Source organism: Hydractinia symbiolongicarpus, chromosome 3 (assembly GCF_029227915.1).
Source record: "Hydractinia symbiolongicarpus strain clone_291-10 chromosome 3, HSymV2.1, whole genome shotgun sequence".
Taxonomy (NCBI): Eukaryota; Metazoa; Cnidaria; class Hydrozoa; order Anthoathecata; family Hydractiniidae; genus Hydractinia; species Hydractinia symbiolongicarpus.
In genome coordinates, this window is record NC_079877.1 from 16,861,118 (window position 1) to 16,879,726 (window position 18,609).

General features: G+C 33.5%; 3 protein-coding genes across 3 annotated transcripts; 1 reads left to right on the forward strand and 2 right to left on the reverse strand.

Moving 5' to 3' along the window:
- Positions 1 to 1,041: 1,041 nt before the first annotated feature.
- Positions 1,042 to 2,698, reverse strand: LOC130635442 (uncharacterized). Its single transcript, XM_057444773.1, has 3 exons — positions 2,561 to 2,698; positions 1,877 to 1,968; positions 1,042 to 1,581 (listed from the first exon to the last, which is right to left on the reverse strand). Exons 1-3 carry the CDS (start codon positions 2,619 to 2,621, stop codon positions 1,354 to 1,356), a joined length of 381 nt encoding a protein of 126 aa, XP_057300756.1. The 5' UTR covers positions 2,622 to 2,698; the 3' UTR covers positions 1,042 to 1,353.
- A 2,181-nt stretch (positions 2,699 to 4,879) lies between these two features.
- Positions 4,880 to 10,877, reverse strand: LOC130636010 (neuronal acetylcholine receptor subunit alpha-7-like). The gene is made up of 7 exons (XM_057445582.1): positions 9,505 to 10,877; positions 8,438 to 8,583; positions 8,209 to 8,253; positions 7,710 to 7,819; positions 6,522 to 6,666; positions 6,206 to 6,302; positions 4,880 to 5,877 (listed from the first exon to the last, which is right to left on the reverse strand). The coding sequence occupies exons 1-7, from the start codon at positions 9,563 to 9,565 to the stop codon at positions 5,147 to 5,149; spliced, it is 1,335 nt and encodes a 444-aa protein (XP_057301565.1). The 5' UTR covers positions 9,566 to 10,877; the 3' UTR covers positions 4,880 to 5,146.
- A 2,029-nt stretch (positions 10,878 to 12,906) lies between these two features.
- LOC130636011 (sialin-like) lies at positions 12,907 to 18,435 on the forward strand. The gene is made up of 10 exons (XM_057445583.1): positions 12,907 to 13,833; positions 13,961 to 13,997; positions 14,935 to 15,134; positions 15,215 to 15,302; positions 15,485 to 15,571; positions 15,792 to 15,925; positions 16,184 to 16,336; positions 16,987 to 17,119; positions 17,249 to 17,487; positions 18,153 to 18,435. The coding sequence occupies exons 1-10, from the start codon at positions 12,976 to 12,978 to the stop codon at positions 18,306 to 18,308; spliced, it is 2,085 nt and encodes a 694-aa protein (XP_057301566.1). The 5' UTR covers positions 12,907 to 12,975; the 3' UTR covers positions 18,309 to 18,435.
- The last annotated feature ends 174 nt before the right edge of the window (positions 18,436 to 18,609 follow it).

Below are 18,609 nucleotides of genomic sequence, written 5' to 3' on the forward strand. Positions count from 1 at the left end.
ACTATCAACTTCGAACGATGACGTTTGTTATGATGAGATGGCGCCAAATTTGAATAAATATGCAGACCGGAAATATTCAACAACAAATCGATGGCGCAATATGGTGGCTTTACCTTTATTTACGAATATTTACTTTCTTTATCTTTATTCACAAAGTAAACTCTTATAACTCCACGAATTCTTACATCTTAAATCCATTTTTAATATAGAAACATTCTAAGTCTTTTTTCCAACTTTTTTTATTATGATGGCTGTAACAATTGGTTTATTTTGAAGCAGACCAAGCCAGTAAGTCTGTCTTCAAAATTAATACTGTCATTATAAACTTTTATTCAGCAGCCGTGCCTTCGCAGTTCGCCTCTTCTTTAATAGAGAGACTACAATCCTGGACATAATATTATTGGAAAAGGCCGATTTTTGGCTATTTCTTGAACTGGCCAAATGGAATCGCCTTGTCAAAATTCTGCAGCCGGCAGGCTGCAAAAGCTTCGCTTTGGGAGATGTGTAGGCCAGGTAAATAGCGTCGAAAATGCGCCACTGGCAGTTTCGGCTATGTCCGCATTTCAGAACAATCCACACGACGGCCCGCTAAGGTGCTAAAATTCGGGGAAACGGGGTGTGCTGACGTCAGCTAAAATTAGTATGGGTTGAGAATTTGAAACTAACCAAAAAACCTATGATCCGTCCTAAGTCCGTTTGCGATCATTGACAAGTTCGTAATGCCTTTGTCTTTTGTAGAAACAGTGTTTATAACTGCTTGTGGGACGAACTATGAAATTCGGCCCTCTTTTCTAATAAATTAAGTCCGGGATTTTAGTTGTTACCCCATGGAAAGCATCTGCTGGAATTCGCCCGTCGCAATAAATTCGATAAAAATATTTTAAATTTGCTATTTCATGTGTCTTCAGCACAACTTTAAAAAGCAGACACTACGACGTATCCTAAAAAGTTAACACATCATTTAGCTTTGACTTAGAACTTAGGAGCTTACGGAAGTCAAATTGACGGCGTTGGAGTTGTCGATATGCACATAACAAGTCGTTCGATGCGAAGTAATATCTTCAAGAAATTAGAAAAAAAGAAGTTTTAATTATTAGACACAAAACAAGGATGGGAGAGAAGAACACGCTAAAATCACTACGCTCTATGTGAGTATTGTGTTTAAAAATCGTCATCTTGTTAGCCAACCTCGTTTCCAGGACCTGTTTGATAACCGAAATATCAAATAATCTATTCCATGTTCGATTATCAAGAAGCGGAATAGAAATACTGGAAACAAGGTTGGTTGTTATCTATAACAGTATGATAAAGGTTGATTATAATTATAAACGCGGAGCAAAAAATTATATTTATTCATTTATTTTTTCCCTGGATCGAAGCTTTTCTGTGAAGTAGTTCCTGCTTCCAGATTGGATTTTCGGTAAATCTTCTCAGGTTTTCATCTCTAGCACGTTGTTCTTCTGCTAAACGGTTCTCCATTTCAGCTTTTGTTTCATCTCTCTTTCTTAATAAACCTTTTTTCCATTCTGGTTCACCAGCATACGGATCTTTTCTTGATTCGGCTTCCCGAATCGCATCTTCCTAAAAAAACAAAGCCTAAGGGTCACAATCTGCGGCATATAATACGAGCCCCTGCGTCCTTTACCAGATCTTGTCGTCAGATAATATAAATTAATAAAAACGTTTCATTTTCCTGACGCAAAATCAGGATATTAATATTAATAAATAAAATCTATATAACTTTATGATATAAATATGAGAACATACAATGTTTTCTATACAGCATAAAACATTGAAAATTGTTGAAAATGCATGAGACTATTTTTAACCACCAACAATTTGAAATTAACCCTCCTGTTGCGGATTTTTTACTCACTAGAATTTTATTGTTTTTTCTTCTCAAAATATCTTTTTTCCATTCAGGAGTTGTTTCTGGAACGTCAACGAATTCATTGATAATGTTGGGATCTAGAAAGAAAAAAATCACTCTAGGTGACGTTTAAATAGAATAAATCCTCCTCCTTAGAAGAAGAAAATTGAAAAAAACTCCCTCTCCTTTTATCTATATTATAGAACTCGCTGCGTTTGTCGTGAGCCAAAAAAAACTTGCTGCAAGCCATCCTCTCCTAGCTGGGAAATTTCCGTAGATCTTCAGACGTATAAATCTCGTAAATTTTCCCCGGGTTTATGGGCGAAAAACGTTAATTTTCACGGAATTTCAAAAAATATGTCCAGCGTGTTAGAGACTTTTTAGAATTAGATTATCCTTGGGTCGGTTCTCTTTGCTGTTAGAAGCTATCCATTATCTTGGATACCCACTATCAGTTTTAGCTCCAGAGTCCACCCTCGTCCCCATGGTTTTTTTCTTCTTGTTATGAGAAATGACGTCGAAAAAGTTTTTCACCGTCTTCACTCATATTAAAAGGCAAAACACCCTGGGGACGAGGGTGAGCTCCAGTCCATTACAATGCCGATTTACCTAAATTATTATTTTAATGGACAGTTTTGAAATCAGAAAAAAACGTAAAGATACATATAAAGATGCATATCTTTTTCATACCTAAAGTAATACTGTATTTGCGATTAACATCTTCAATATTAAAGTTTGGCATCCTGGACATGTTGTGCGAGCACTTTTAATCTATCACCAAACTCAATTAGAAAAGCAATTTTTTTATATATATGATTTATAGATACGGTATCGAATTAAATATCATTAAATATTTTAAGAAGAATATGTGAATTATTCATATTTTTTGCTCGATTAATTTTAATGGAATTCATTTTTCAGTTGAGGACAGGAATAACATGTGACGTACGCGTTAGTTGACGTCATTTTGGATCAACTTGGCGGATCCTTATTGCAACAGTTGTCGTGATTATTTTACGTGGAATTCAAGCATATTTATTATTCAAATGCGTCAAAAATCATTTATCTCGATTTTTTTGAAGCAATTCGTCACTTTCCAAACTGGAATGGTATGACTAATTATTCAGAAATGACGTGACTAATTATGGATTGACTTTTTCCAGTCTAATAAAAACGCTACCAATACAATCGTTGATATTTAGATCATTTTTGGTAAGTTTTATTAAAATAACTTAAAACTGTTACAAAGGGAAAAAGAGGTAGAATTGTATCAAATGGCAGATCACATAACCTGCCAGCACATTCGCAAGTCCCACTACTTTAAGAATAATAATGTTACCTTTCTTTTTTAATTGAACATATTTATAATGAGTTTTTAAACTTATTATACTTTGTATTTTAGACCTGCAGATGATCACAAGTTCGAAATATATTGTCATAAATAAAAATACTCATTGTTGGTTTAAAATCCGAGTTGTCAACTTCTAACGCAACTAGACGCGACTAAACGCAACTAGTCGCCTAGTGGGAACTAAACTAAATCCTTTTCTTAAGACGACACTATTATTATTATTATATAGAAAACTTACATATAGAATTTCGCTTTACATAGTGGCTACCCGAGGTGCCCCCATGGTGGGCGGCGAGTGGGAAATTTTCAAATTTTACATCTTTAGATTGCGGAAAATGCCCTCCCAGACGTCAACGATCTCATGGTTCAACGTTGAAAATCACGATGAATGTTTCGATATGTTAGTAATATAGAAAAGCTGCGTTGTTTAATTGGCATCAAAATTTAGATAAAAATTTTCATCAGAAACCAAAAGGTAGAAAGATAAACATATTTACATTACAATAATTTATTATTATTAATTTTATTATTTACATTACAATAATATAAAAAATGATAAGAACGCTAGAAATTTTAAGGGTGCTGGCACTTTTTGGAAAATTTACATTGCATTTGGACTTTTTCAAATGTGCTGCTAACCCCCTTAAAACATTCAGTGATTTTTTTATAACAATGAGCTATGGGAAGGATTCGAATATTCCTGAACGACTTTCTCTCTTTTTACTAAAATTGTTTGCTACTTCATGTTATCAGTGTATGATTTGTGAATATGTAATGCCACCAGATTATTCACTCGTGTATCAGTGGTTGTAGCTCGAAGGTAAGTTTTTATGCGGTTCAAAGCTGAAAAACATGGTTCGATAACAGAATATGTAGCAGGCATACCTAACATCAGTTTTCCCACTTTTAAAACTTCAAACAAAAGTAGTTTTCTTGGGATATCTAACTTTTGGAGAAATGACACTAAATCTGTCTCTCTTTCTTTCTTTGTTTCTTTCTTTCGTTCTTTCTTTCTTTCTTGCCCCCCACCCCCGGCGGTTACGGCACTGCTCATTCATTTATTCATTCATTATAATTCATATTTATTTATTTATTTATTTATTTATTTATTTATTTATTTATTTATTTATTTATTTATTTATTTATTTATTTATTTATTTATTTATTTATTTATTTATTTATTTATTTATTTATTTATTTATTTATTTATTTATTTATTTATTTATTTATTTATTTATTTATTTATTTATTTATTTATTTATTTATTTATTTATTTATTTATTTATTTATTTATTTATTTATTTATTTATTTATTTATTTATTTATTTATTTATTTATTTATTTATTTATTTATTTATTTATTTATTTATTTATTTATTTATTTATTTATTTATTTATTTATTTATTTATTCAAATTTCGAAGCACAAAAGCTAAAAAAATCGAACTACAGAGAAAAATTTGGGTTTCAGACAATTAAAGTACTTCTAAGAAACTATGCTCTTTGCAATCTTGTCTTGCTATATAATCAACTCATGTCAATGATCTTCTAAAATTGTTTCCAAGAACTTGAATTACAGAAAGAATATCGCCGCAAGGACCTCATAATCTGTTCTAATTAGAAATGTTTTCGAATTAAAGAGTCAATTGTAACAAAAAGTTTAACAAAAAAAGAGTTTTTTCCCAAACAAACTTAAATAAATATAACAACTTTTTGTCTGATACACAACGAAAAATCAATGCTTTGAACATTTCTCTCCACATTACCCAATTTTGAACTGTTGAAATACGTTACGACACGACACGATGTCACGATTTATGTTGAGATGCTATTCCGTTTATTTATCAGATACACATTTTTAAATTGTATTTTCGTACTTCAGAATACCATATTTAGCGTATCGTAAAATCGGTTTTCTTTCTATCTTTACGATGCGCCAAGATGAGAATGATCCAGTGTCGAAACAATGATTACGGGTACGAACAACACGAGAAGGAAGAAAGTATAGAAGAAGTACTTATCCAAAATATTAACAATTCTTCGCCATTCGAAGTTATTGTTCTCCTCCACCCAGTTCCTTGAAATGGAGTGTTTACAACATTTGCTGTTAACACTTACCAAACCATTATTATCCTCTGTGAGGGACTGGCCGTTTGTTTCACACATCGGCATAGCTTCCGGTGCAGTAGTGGGTATCCGAAATGATTTTTTACAGAAACCGGTCAATACCTTTAAATAATTCGGTGGATCCGTTTTCTTCTTGGCTAGATTCATTGTGATGGCTGAAGCCACGAGTGCCGCACTGAGTATATAGAATTCACAAATGAAACAAATTCCAAGCATGGGTTTGTCGTCCGACTTCTCTGGCAGCTTTTCTGATATGACTAGTAGATACACCGTTATGCTGAGTAAAATAGTGACCCCGAACCCCATCCTTTCGCCTGTTTCGGTTGGTATATGAAAGATCATTAGAAAAAGAAAAACTTGTGATATCAGTGGTAGAATAATGTACAGGAAATAGTAGAGGGACATTCTTTTCACATGGATCTCGTAGACAATGACGGAAAATGGATCAGGACAGCAGACATATTTGAGGTCAAGTATATATGACTTAAAATCCTCAATAAGCCACTCCCCGCTTTGAATCATGAAATTCTCTAAAAGTATAAAAAAATCCATTTTTAATTCTTGTCCAGCCTCAAGGATTCGATCAAAGGCCCCCTCCCTTCTTTTAGATGCACGTCTCGGATAAACCGCCCACTCTAAACTTAGAAATCGTAGTAACAGCTTTCCAGTTTTAGTTGCTTCCCTCCTGAAAATAGTTATCATCACTAAATCACTAACCCAACCAAGCTATAGTAGGGTCGGTAAAATACACCGTGCTGAAAAAACAAACCTCAGCTGAAATTTATTCGTCTCTATTGCATGAATAGGAACAAATGGAAAACACAGGCACAAAACAGGACATGACGTAAACAGGCTTACCGTGTTGGAATTGTTCTTTCGTTAAAGATTCATTCCAGGGAGATAATTGTATTTGACCGCTCATATACGACCAAGATCCAAAAGTTAAGTTGCAAATCTAACAAAACATACAGAAGGAATGGGAATAAGGTTTGTTATTGCTAAGTATAGGTGCAACCACCTTTTCGAATCGACCACGTGTTTCAACAGTTTTTTTTTTCACCAACAGAAATATTTAAACGTTGAAGCTTTTGCGCCTACCTTGGCTTTTTACACTGTAAAAAAAGCTAAAAAACGAAAATCCTTAAAAGTCTGTCAACGGCGTTGGCTTTTCTACCTGTTTATCGACAGGAAACCACGTGACATCAAAAGCACAAGAGACTCTCCATGTGACCGGTGCTGTCCACACAATCTCGCCGGTATTGTACACCAAAGCTTTCGTTTTGTATAAATCATAATGGCCAAAACTTTCTTCGTGAGCTCTACAAATTTAATGTAATTACAAGGAAATAGTACAACATCATTCAATATAAGCAGAAGTCATATATCGAGGAGGTTTGAAGGAGTTTCTTTCCTTAAACCTTCTTAAATATATGAAAGTATGGTTGACATGAAGGAATCATCATCATGGACAGGACCCTTTGTTAATGTGGTCGCAGTACAACTGCTTATATCGGGCAGCCTACTTCACAACATCCAAATTGAGAGAAGAGTTGCAATTAAGATTCCATATTGTAACTTAATGTGTCCATTTGTCTGAAAATTTTTCAAGAGTGTAGACACGTCCAACCTTAATCCAAGGACCTGCTGTTGTTTTTGTCTATCTGACGTTCAGATCCACCTAATCGGTCTTTATAACGCCGTCCCTAAGTCGGACCACCAATTAAAAAGGCCGTTTTCAGAAGAAAATGAAAAAAAGCGCCATTAATTAACAAAACTTTTCTTAACTCGAAAAAATAACACGAGATTGAAAACTCACTACCATTTTTACCTATTGGCGACTGGGTTAAAACTGTTTTTGTTAGCAGGATGACTACGATGTGGTCATTCTCAAATAAATCCCGTCGATTGATTCGTAAAAAAATTTGATTATCATTTTAAAGAATAATGTGTTTTCTTTCCTCGTTTCTCAATATGTTCCGTCGAATTCCATGAATCAAAGGATGTTGGTGCCATTTTAGATAGGAAATGGTTATCTGTTATAATACTTTAAATAGCAAATTTTAAGAACACGGCAGCCCTTTCACGACGAAGGGCGATTTTTAAAATTGGCGTAATTAGGGTCGGTGTAATTCCGCCGGTGGCAAATATTGTGCACTGGCGTTATAAGGACTGATAAGGTATCAATAATTGCTAATGAGGAAAAAAAAGCCTAGAGACGAGGTTAATTATGGTAAAGGGGGTTTTATTGAAGCAAGGTTGTTTCGACAAAGGTTGTTAAAATGTAATATAGTTAGGAAATTAACAACGTATTTACGCACAGATCTGGCGGAATCATTCGTAGGTTAAACTTCATCTCACTTACGTGTTATAAAGCATAATATCTGGAGTCCATATCAAATTTGTTCCCAAATTAATTTTATCGATACCGTCATAATTAGACACGTTCCAAGCAAGCTGAGGGTCGGTCCATCTCTAAACAAAAAACACATTAGAAAATTAGAATTCCATCGGTGTTCGAAAATCCCCTTGAAATTAGGGCTTAATCGATTTTATACATAAAAAATTATGTAAAAACTGAAAATATGGCAATATTTTCTCCACTAATTTGTTTTGCAAATACACTACGATGTTCACAATATATCTTTGAATTAAAAAAACAATCAAATGAGAGTAGTAAAAGGAAAAGTAGAACCAAACAAAATGTTGAAAACGATTTTTGGAATCGAGATTGCTGTTTTTGGTGGTCTATATTTGGGACGAGTAACAAATGAAAAAAAGAGGAACGGGGTTTATGAAGTTGGGTATATTTTCTATTGTCGCATTATCTAATTACGTAAATAGTGAAAACCAATCCCACTTACCATAAGAATAAACGCATTTACAGTGAAAAGTTGTTCCTTTACATTCTAAAAAAAATTCCGTGCATTGATATATCTCCACAGCGGAACTCGTTCAAGGTATATAAAGTAAAAAAAGGCCCCTTCTTCCCAGGTACAACGACACAAAACGGCGATTTTGTACACTATTTTTTATTTAATTTTTCTTCTCAAAAAGTATTGGAGACGAGATTGATATAACGGGAGTACGTACTAGCGCCACCAACTTTTGTAGCCTGTTATCAAAATGAACATGAAGAGGTACATTATGTGCAGGTTCTGGTCGAACGTCCGAATTGTAACCAGTCAAAATGTCTTTATGAATCTTTTTTTCCAACATTTGTTCCTCTTTCGCTTCTCCTTTAATAAAATAATTATGATGATGACTCAAAGGTCATGGAAACAATTTACATTGTGTGGGTCAATTAAATGATGGAGAGTAGGAGAATAGAAAATCATATTCATACGTTTTCACTTCCGCAAATCATAGATGGATGCTTAGTTGAATAATATTAAAGTATTCGTATAAGTATAATCACATCCTTATCCCCAGACCTCTTTAAGATAAACCTTAGGTTTACCACAAAGAACTCTTGGAACGAGAATGGGTATTGCAGTATGTCAAGAATTCATTCTGTCTCCCAATGCTTTTTATATAAGAAGCCTGGTGAGGGTCTAATTTTCGACGTTTCCCAACTTGCCCTGCAGTTTCCCCTGCAGTTAAAGTTTATTTAACAAAATTAAGTCTGAAAAAATTGGTATGTATTAGAAGACTGCTTTTAATATGTAATACGCTTTTTGATAAAAAATGTTTGACTTATGTTTTACAAAAACTTCCCTTTTATTAATTATATTTTGAAACTTTTAACTCGAGATTCATAAAATAGCTAAGTAAAAATCAACAATACGTAATATTTTTAGATGTTGCCTGTTGATTGAGATAGTTGAGAAGACCAAATTCACGTGTTTGATTACTCAGATACATTGCTGGCTAATCGAAATCAATCTTTCTTGAATTTCCTGTGTCGTAGTACAAACGCATAACGGTCCTCGTATAAGGAAAATCTCTGAAACTTTTCCTGTTTTTAGAATCCTGTTGTTTGTTCGTTCTTTCGAGTCTCGCATTTCTTGTAAGACGTTTCTCATAAAACAAGCGTGCATGATATTAAAGAGCTATCTAGGCTAATTTTGGAAAGAATTGAGCCTCAACTAAAATTTATTGAAAATAGGGAAAAAATTACGGCCTTGTTCCTAGAGGAGAAAAAAATTGATAAAAAATACCTGATGGAACAACGTACGATAACATCATCATGAATATGAAGGAGTTAATTATAAAGCTCATATTGTTCGCATGTCTCTAAAATAGAAAGATGAAATATACAGCTCTCAACATCAACTAAAAGTCTTAACTACTCAAACGTAGTTCTGCAAATGATATTTTTTCTCAGCACATATTAATTCACATAAGCATTCTAACAGTAAAGAAAAACGAAGGATGCATTGATAATCATGGTAACAGAACTTCCCATTCACTAAGCATTACCTCGGAAATAATAACTCAACTGGGGAGATAGAACCGAATCTATGGTAAAACATCAAAAAACCTTTCAAATGTATATTCTCTATTTAGTTTTATTATTGTTAGCTATTTTATGTGTAATTAATTTGGGATAAATGCTTTTTTTAATTATGTTTCATGTTTTGTAATCAATTAAAAATTTCTCGGCATTGAGGTATTTTCCGGAAGTTATTCAACTAAGGTTTCCCTATAAGTTTTTTCTATAGACCGCGCAATTTATAGCGGACACATCTTTATAACGGACGTCTTTTTAAGGTCCCAACTTATATTACCCCCTTTAACTGACCTTTCTATAACGGTTAACGCCCAATAAAAAGTAGGTAAAATTTGTAAAAAGTTTGCGTATATTTTACTTAAGACTATATGGTAAAAATTTAAAATATTACATTTTTGTGAAATCTTAATTCGATTCTGTATTAATTTTTAAATGAAAGTCGTACATGGGTACATATGTTGTTTTAAGGCTCCTTCTTCCAAAACCAGCCTGTTCACTATACAATATCATCTCCAATGGCAAGACCTTCCATGAAAATTTCCCCATGATCTTCGCTATAGGGAGGTTTCACTGTAATACTCGAGTATATCCGCAATTGGAAATTACGCATATTCCCCCAGGTATTACATAAAGAGTCAATAAGCGGTGAGTATGAATAATTTGCAAATTTGTCACAATCCTTATAACATACATGACACAAAAGACATTCTTGTCGTACCCACGATATTGACGCAACTACCTATCCCAGTGGATTTCAATAACAAGGCAACATCATTGATTTTGACTTTACTAACAAAATGTGATTCTCTCGAATAGCTGTAATTAAATGAAAATATAAATTCGGCAAAAGTTATATTTCGAAGGACTAATCCAAGTTTTCCTCCCTAATCTTGATCTTAAAAAAATAAAAACTTTAAAAATATATTTATTTGCGGTTCATCCGTTTCCAACGTTTTTTTTTAATTAGCATCATTTTACTGTTCAGTAACAGTATAGATAGTTTGCATTTAAAGAACATTTTTTTATATCTTTCTAGCTTGCATCGGTTCACAACAACGATGCGAGTATCAACTTCCCAACCAGACTTTTAATACAACAACATTCGATGTTGTTTGCATCGTATCAAAATATGGGAATCCGGATTAGGCTTTATCTTTGTTGATGTGATAAAAAAAACTATTTATCAGCTCGAAGTAGAAAAGGTATTGAAAAAAAATCTTTATGAAATCTATTTGTTTATTTCGTCGCAGTCAACAGTTGATTGTCTGATAAATTATAATTTTTCTCACTTTCTGATTAACCACGAAAATGTTGCTTTAAACTAATTTAATAAACTTTGCAATAACCTAAGAAAGAAAAAGAGAGAAAAAATTAGCTATTTTAATGAATATCTTTTTTTTTCGTACAATCCTTTTTGAAAATATATAATTGATTGGAGCAAAATTATTTGGTGACCTACCCGACAAAACATGAAGTTTTTGTGTCTTGGCTTGCTCAGCATATATCTATTTTATATACATGAAATTATCCTGATGAAAGTATCATGGATATAGCAGGTATAATAAAAGATTTATTGGAGTTTAAAACATTGAATAATCCCGTGCTTTGTACAATAAAAATGGCCGAAATATATTTGACTTAAAATCAAGCGTCGAGCAAATGCAGTCGATTTTTATTCTTTTATAACAAGATATTCAATGACTTACGTAAACATGTTAGAAATAATGCGAATTATAAAATTTTTAACGTAAAACCTTATATCATGTAATTGGTTTATACTATGATTGATTGATTTTTACCATAAATCCTTCTCCTCCTTTCTCTTTCTGCATTCCTCCCTATCTTCCCCACCTGCCACCGCTAAACAGAAATGATTATCTTCGGATTTTTAAGATAACTAATTGGACATATCGGACAGGTTAATTTGGTTAGCATCCAATTACACTATAGAATTCTTATGGTCAAGCAAGTGATGAGTATCTGGCTTTACTCTTGTATAGAAAATTCACCAGAACACAGAGGGGTTAAAAATACTAAGATAAAATCTTTAAGACGTTGCAGACGTGTCAAAAGCCTTTATATTTTATGCTAGTAACTAAACTCTATAAAAAAGCATCTAAAGATTGGCGAAACATTTTTAAAAGTGGAGGGGCTATATGTCAATATCAGATACGTGATAAGTGATGGCAGCCACCACGGTTGACAGCGGAGATATTTTTTTTAATTATTTGTACTGTACAAATTAGATTTTTCACTTTGTTTCCCTCTACTAGTCCTGAAATCTCGCTCGCAAAATGTCATCTTACGAAATTTACCACAATTCAAACTCCTAAAGAGAGCACGTGTCACATGCCGAGGATTTATGTTAAAAAATATTTTGTCAACTTGATATTTCTTTTTATGACCCATTGTGCAAAAGTTTTGGCGTAAGGTACTGCTTCAAAATTATGCTGAAAGTGATATGTTGCACCTGAGAGATAATGCGCAAACAACGCCACAGGTTTAAATCAAACAGAACATGAGGTTTACTCACTCTGCGCACGTTTTCTTCTGTTTGTGCCGTCCGTAATTTTATTAACCCAACTGTTTAGTGCTGTTCTGCAACAAACAAACTTTATTGTGTAGTTTATAAAGCTTATGGAATGGTCAATAAATTGGATATGATTATAGGGAGCTAATATTATACTTAATTATTGTATTGGAGTATTTATGTATGTATGAAGAATCAACTTATGCACAATGTATCTTTGCAAATAGGCAACAGATAACGGCCGTATACCCATACCGACCCACTGTTATAATTGTAATTCATGGGTATCCAACAGAGTCTTGTTTTCGGAAATAATTCGTGATCTTGCTGCAATTGTAAAGGACCATTTTGTGTGCGTGTGTGTTCATTTCTCAAATATTTTATCATTTATTTATACATTCACCATTAGATTGAAGAACATGTATGAATGTATGCTAAGTTTGAGAAGCCGGGTATACTAGATATCGAAAACAAACAATATCTAGACATTAATTCTGATTGCTTTGTTTATTTTTGATTAAAATGGACATACCGTCTTCTCTTTTTATATAAGCTAGTTGTGTGATTAATGAAGGTCTAACTAGCAACAATTTTTTGTTGTAAAATCAATGGTAACAACGTGTTTTTCTCTTTCAGAAATAAAACAATATGAAAACTAGCGATGACAAACCTAAAGAAATCGAACACAATATAAATGGAAATACCGGTGACGTAAAAATTGCAAAGATAGATGTTAAGGTTTCCGAAGAATCACCGGATGCTTTTAAAAACCAGAAAAATGATACATCAATACAAAACGATAAATATAAAGAAGAAGACAATGTTGAAGACGCAACACAAGACTCAGAACAATCTGGCGCGCAATCTGGCGCCACAAAACAAAATACAGCTAATGAAAAAGGCGATACAGCAGTCGATACTGCTGACCAGAATACCACAGACTCACATATAATTAAGGCTGAAGAACGCAAAAATAAGAAAAGCATAAAGGAGTCTAAAAACTCACAAGGAAAACAAAAGGCTTCAAATAATAATAAAAAAGACGATCGTGGAGAAGTTAGCAGAGCGAAGCAAGAAAATGATGAGCAGGAGTCATCTGGAAAACAAAATCTTTTAAACGGTGAAATTATGAATAGGACTAAAATTAAGGACGTGCCTCATAGTACACCTAAGAAAGAAAATATCAATATCAGCGATACAAACCTTAGCAGTAGTAGCGAGAGCGTAAAACTCGAAGGAAAACGAAACACGGCCATGGTGGTACGAACGTATAACGAAACAAAAGACACGCAGGATGGTCAAAGTTATAGTGAAGATTTTTCGCTAGATGGAGATTTTCGTTTAAATGTGACGCAGTGTAGATGCATGCCTAAACGTTATGTTCTAGCCATACTTAGTTTTTTTGGATTTTTTAATGTTTATTGTTTACGAGTAGATTTGAGCGTCGCCTTGGTAGCGATGACTAATAACCACACGAGAGTGAAAACAGATGGGACTGAATATTGGGTATGTTGTGAGAGTTTTAATTATTAATTGGAATTGGAAGACGTGTTAATGATCGAGAAAATACCTTGCTCTGTATTTTTATTTCAAGTATTTTTTTTATACTATCAATCAACTTTCGACTTTTCAGGTACCAGCGGAGTTTGAATGGAACAGTCAACTACAAGGTACTTAATTCTTATGTTTTCGTACAATTAAATACCTGAATAAATGTATAAATGTATAAATCAATAAATAAATGAAAATGCCAGTAAAGAAATAAACGAAGATATGAATGAATAAATGAAAGAACGAATAAATTAGTAAAAAAAAGAAAAATAAGAAGAGTATAAAAGTAGAGTATAAAAAATGAATGAGTATTTAGATGTTTAAAATATAGTATATTGTATAGAAGATTAAAGACAGGGGCAAACCAATCCAACATTTCATCCAACATTTTTTTCCCATGTTGGATGAAATGTTGGATGAAAAAATGCATGTTGGATGAAGCAAAATTTTAGGTTTGTGGGACTGCTTTTAAAAATAATCGAACATAAAGAGTTCATTCATTCCTGAAAGAACAAACTCGTCAATTCAGACGATGAAAAACTAACCCGTGGAAAAACAAGAGAGTGGATAAGGAGGAGGGACCAAAATGGATATTTTAGTAATATCATTAAAGAATCGAAGATCGAGCACAAATTAGGATTTAGGGAAATGTTTCGGATGGATGTTATTGAAACGCATCAAATTAAAAACATTTCATTCAAAATGTTTTCGAAATTCGCGGGATTTTTATTATATGTTGGATGAAAATACCACCAAACCAATCCGACATGAAAATTCACGCAAATCAGATAGAGAATTCCTTTGATCTTGCCGAAAATGTTGGATGAAATTTTTGACGGCGATCAAACTTCATCCAACATCGTCCAACACGATTCTTTTCTTCTTTTCTGAAAATTTCAAAATTTTGAAGTGACTCAAACATTTCATCCAATATCACAAAATTGGATGTTGGATAGGTGGTTTGCGTCCGCCTTAAGTTAAACAACGTTCTACAACACCTCCATTTAGCCTGGATCATTAAAGACATTCACTTTTTCTTTTTCTTTTTATTTTTAGGTCACATACTCTCTGCATTTTATTATGGCTATCTGATAACACAAATTCCTGGAGGTTACATAGCTGCAAGATTTGGCGGAAAAACATTATTTGGAATGGCCATCTTGTTTAGTGCAATTTTCACCTTGTTAACACCCATGGCTTCTAGAAAACACTGGTCCTTGTTGTTTGGGTTGAGGTTTTTGGAAGGACTGTGTGAGGTGAAAAATTAAAGATAAAGGGTTTATCTTTTGCACATTTTCTTTGACATTTGTTTATCTTACTTAAATTATATTTCTAGGGCTGCATTTATCCTGCGATGTATTCAATATGGAGTAGATGGGCACCTCCTGTAGAGAGAGCAAAGCTAGTTACAATACCTCATTCAGGTATAGCTTTTCTAACCTAAGATTTTTTTCGAATTACCGCAGCTCCATTCCCAGTGCTCTTTGTTTCGTTCTGGTAATCTTCATGAAGAGAACCTAAGAATGATTACGACGCAGTAGCTAGGGACAACTTTATCACTATCATAAAATTGAGATTTTAAAGGCTTATTTATTTTTTTTTCTAGGTTCATATTCTGGTTCAGTCGCAGGCACGTTAATAGCTGGTTATCTTTGTGAACTATGTGGATGGGCATGGGTGTTCTACTTGTTCGGTAAAGGGATACTTTACTCTACATAGGACAAACATGACTTTTTTAAAGTTTAGTTAAAATCACTTTTGTACTGCAGACATGCATCCATATTATCAAATGCCCCGTCCTCTGAACACTTTCCGCCCACTTTCTTCTTTGTCTAAACAATCCTATAAGACTACGAAAGTACATTTATGTTCAAGGGATACAAAACATGGAGGTATAAAGTTTTCATTTCCAGGTTTGTTTGCATTGCTTTGGGTTGTCATATGGCAGATAATGGTGAGCGATTCTCCTGAAGACGATCGCCATATTTCAGTTCAAGAAAAAAACATGATCGTAGAAAGTTTGAAAGAAGACCAAACCTCTCATTTGGTATGTAATATTAAAAACTAGTCGTTAGTCTGTAGAAAATCTCACGGGGATCGGCCATCGTACATATCTCTATGTCGTGTATCTTGGCCGCCAGGATAATGGATAATGGAGGTGGTGTTGTGGTTTACACATGTATTTCCAAAATGACAGATTCGGACCCTTTCCCTCTTGCATGTTGAGGTATCCTTTTCCTGCAAGCATGCTAAACTTTCCGTTATGTACTTATAGTTTTAATGAAAAATGTTATTTTTTTATTAGGTGAAAGGTCCGCTTCCTTGGTGTCAAATCTTCACTTCCATGCCATTCTTAGCTATTCTTGTTGCACACACATGCGAAGGTTGGGGCTTTAATATGCTTCAAACTTCGCTACCAAAATATCTTGCAGAAGCGATGGATTTTAGGATTTCAAAGGTAAGTATTCTTTGCTAAATAACAACTTTTTACTTTGTTACGAAAGCATGCTTTGGGAGCATGTATCTAACAATCCCGATAAAAAAATATCGCCAAGTTATTGTACCACGTTTTGTGTTGACTCCTTAATTATCCAGCACCGTGATATGCAAACATTTTGACAGACAAGCTACTACAAAAGAGCATATCATTATTTTTTGACAACAATATAAAAAAGGGACGAATAATTTTTATGTCTTTTTTGCTTGATTAGCCGCCTTTCTACATTAAGCGCCGCTCTGAATAAGTTTCTCTTCCTTATAACTGTTTGAAAACCATCCATTTTACTTTTTAGTCTGTGGAATACACAGCTATTTTACTTTTTAGTCTGTGGAATATACAACAAACGTACTTTTTAGTCTGCGGAATGCACAGTTATTTTTCTTTTTAGCTATTATTTCTCAGTGTGCGGAATGCACAGTTATTTTACTTTTTAGCCAGCGGAATACACAACTATTTTAATTTTTAGCTATTATTTCTCAGTCTGTGGAATGCACAACTATTTTACTTCTCAGGCTGCGGAATGCACAGCTATTTTACTTTTTTAGTCTGTGGAATGCAAATCTACATACTTTTTAGTCTGTGGAATACACAGCTATTTTACTTTTTAGTCTGCGGAATACACAGCTATTATGTATCTGGTGATGGGAATGACTGTGTTTCTAGCTGGTCAACTTTCTGATTGCTTCAGACAGAACACATGGCTGACTGCTACCATGCTTCGGAAGTCTTTCACAATCATAGGTTAAACTATTTATATTTTCATCTTTATTTACAGTATTGTGAAGGGATAAAGGTTTGGTGTAACAGTCCAGCTGTCACCGTTCCACCGCTTATTGACCTCGTAATAAGATGTTCTCAACTTCGTTTTAGGTTTTTCATTCAACGCTATCACATTTCTTATCTCCGCTCAGATGACTGTTGCCCAGTACGCTGTCATTACTTTAATCATCGGCGCAGGTATAGAAAGCTTGGCATGGGTCGGCTTTGGAATAAATCATTTAGACATTGCTCCAAGATTTGCTAGTATATTATTTGGAATTACAAACACGTGTGCAACCATTCCTGGAATTCTAGCGCCTCTACTGGTAGGGGCCATCACAAGTACAAGGGTAGGCATTGAGTATCAATACTATACGTCAAGTTTTTTTTGTTTGTTTGTAAGTCTCTACCCAGATGTAGCTACAATCCTAGATAAAATATATTGGACGAAATAGTAAATTTTCGCCATTTTATCAATTTTCGAGAAATTTAAAATCGTCAAAAATGCGATTCGACAAATTGCGAATACAAAACAACAAATTGTATTTTTTAAAACAGCAGAAAAAACATTACACTTACGTTATTGCTTTGTTATTTTTACGTCCTTTTTTGATTAATTTTTAACCGCAAAAATAACTGGAGATAATATTGGCGTGCAATATGTCCATTTATATGTTTTTATTCTGTGGATCAAGTATTTAAATGTATTTGAAATGGTGTTATTTCGAAATTGATTTATTTGGTAAAAAAAATATCTATCTAAAAAAACATTAAGAAACGTTTGACTTTTTAGTTAGGTAAATGTGCTTTTAGAGTTTTCAGTACTAAAACTAAGGTATTCTCTTTCCCAGTTTGGTTTTTTCGTTTAGATTTTTTGTTGGATCATATTTTTTTCGATAATTAGGACAAAGTTTTTTGTTCCGTAGTCGGAATCAATACTGCTGTTACGTCTTGTGTTCTCTTAAATAGCCGTACCTCTCAAAATACAGATGGAATTCAAAAAATATTTTTTTAGGAAAAGGCTGCCTGGGATGCGGTATTTTACATGTCATCCTTTATGTTCCTTGTGGGTGCAGTCTTTTATGGGTTTTTCGCCTCTGCGCAAAGACAATCTTGGGCGGATGATAATTACATTACGGATGACGAAGAAGAAAATTTAATAGCAGAATAACTTGTAACTTTTTGTATGTTAGAATGTAAAATGAAGTAGCTTGGAAAATTTAAACAGTATGATTATTATGTATTCTAGCTATATACATATTGGTTATGAAATTGAAATATAAATATATAATAATCCATATGATTTATTCAATTCGTCCACGATTTATTTAAATCGCTTTCAATTTTTCAGCTAGTCTATAAACTATTTAACTCCTTCATCATATCTAATTTGAATGATGCCACAATCCTTTTTCAGTTTAAGCAAGCAGATACAATTCAATAATAGGAATAATGGCAATGACGACAAAGAT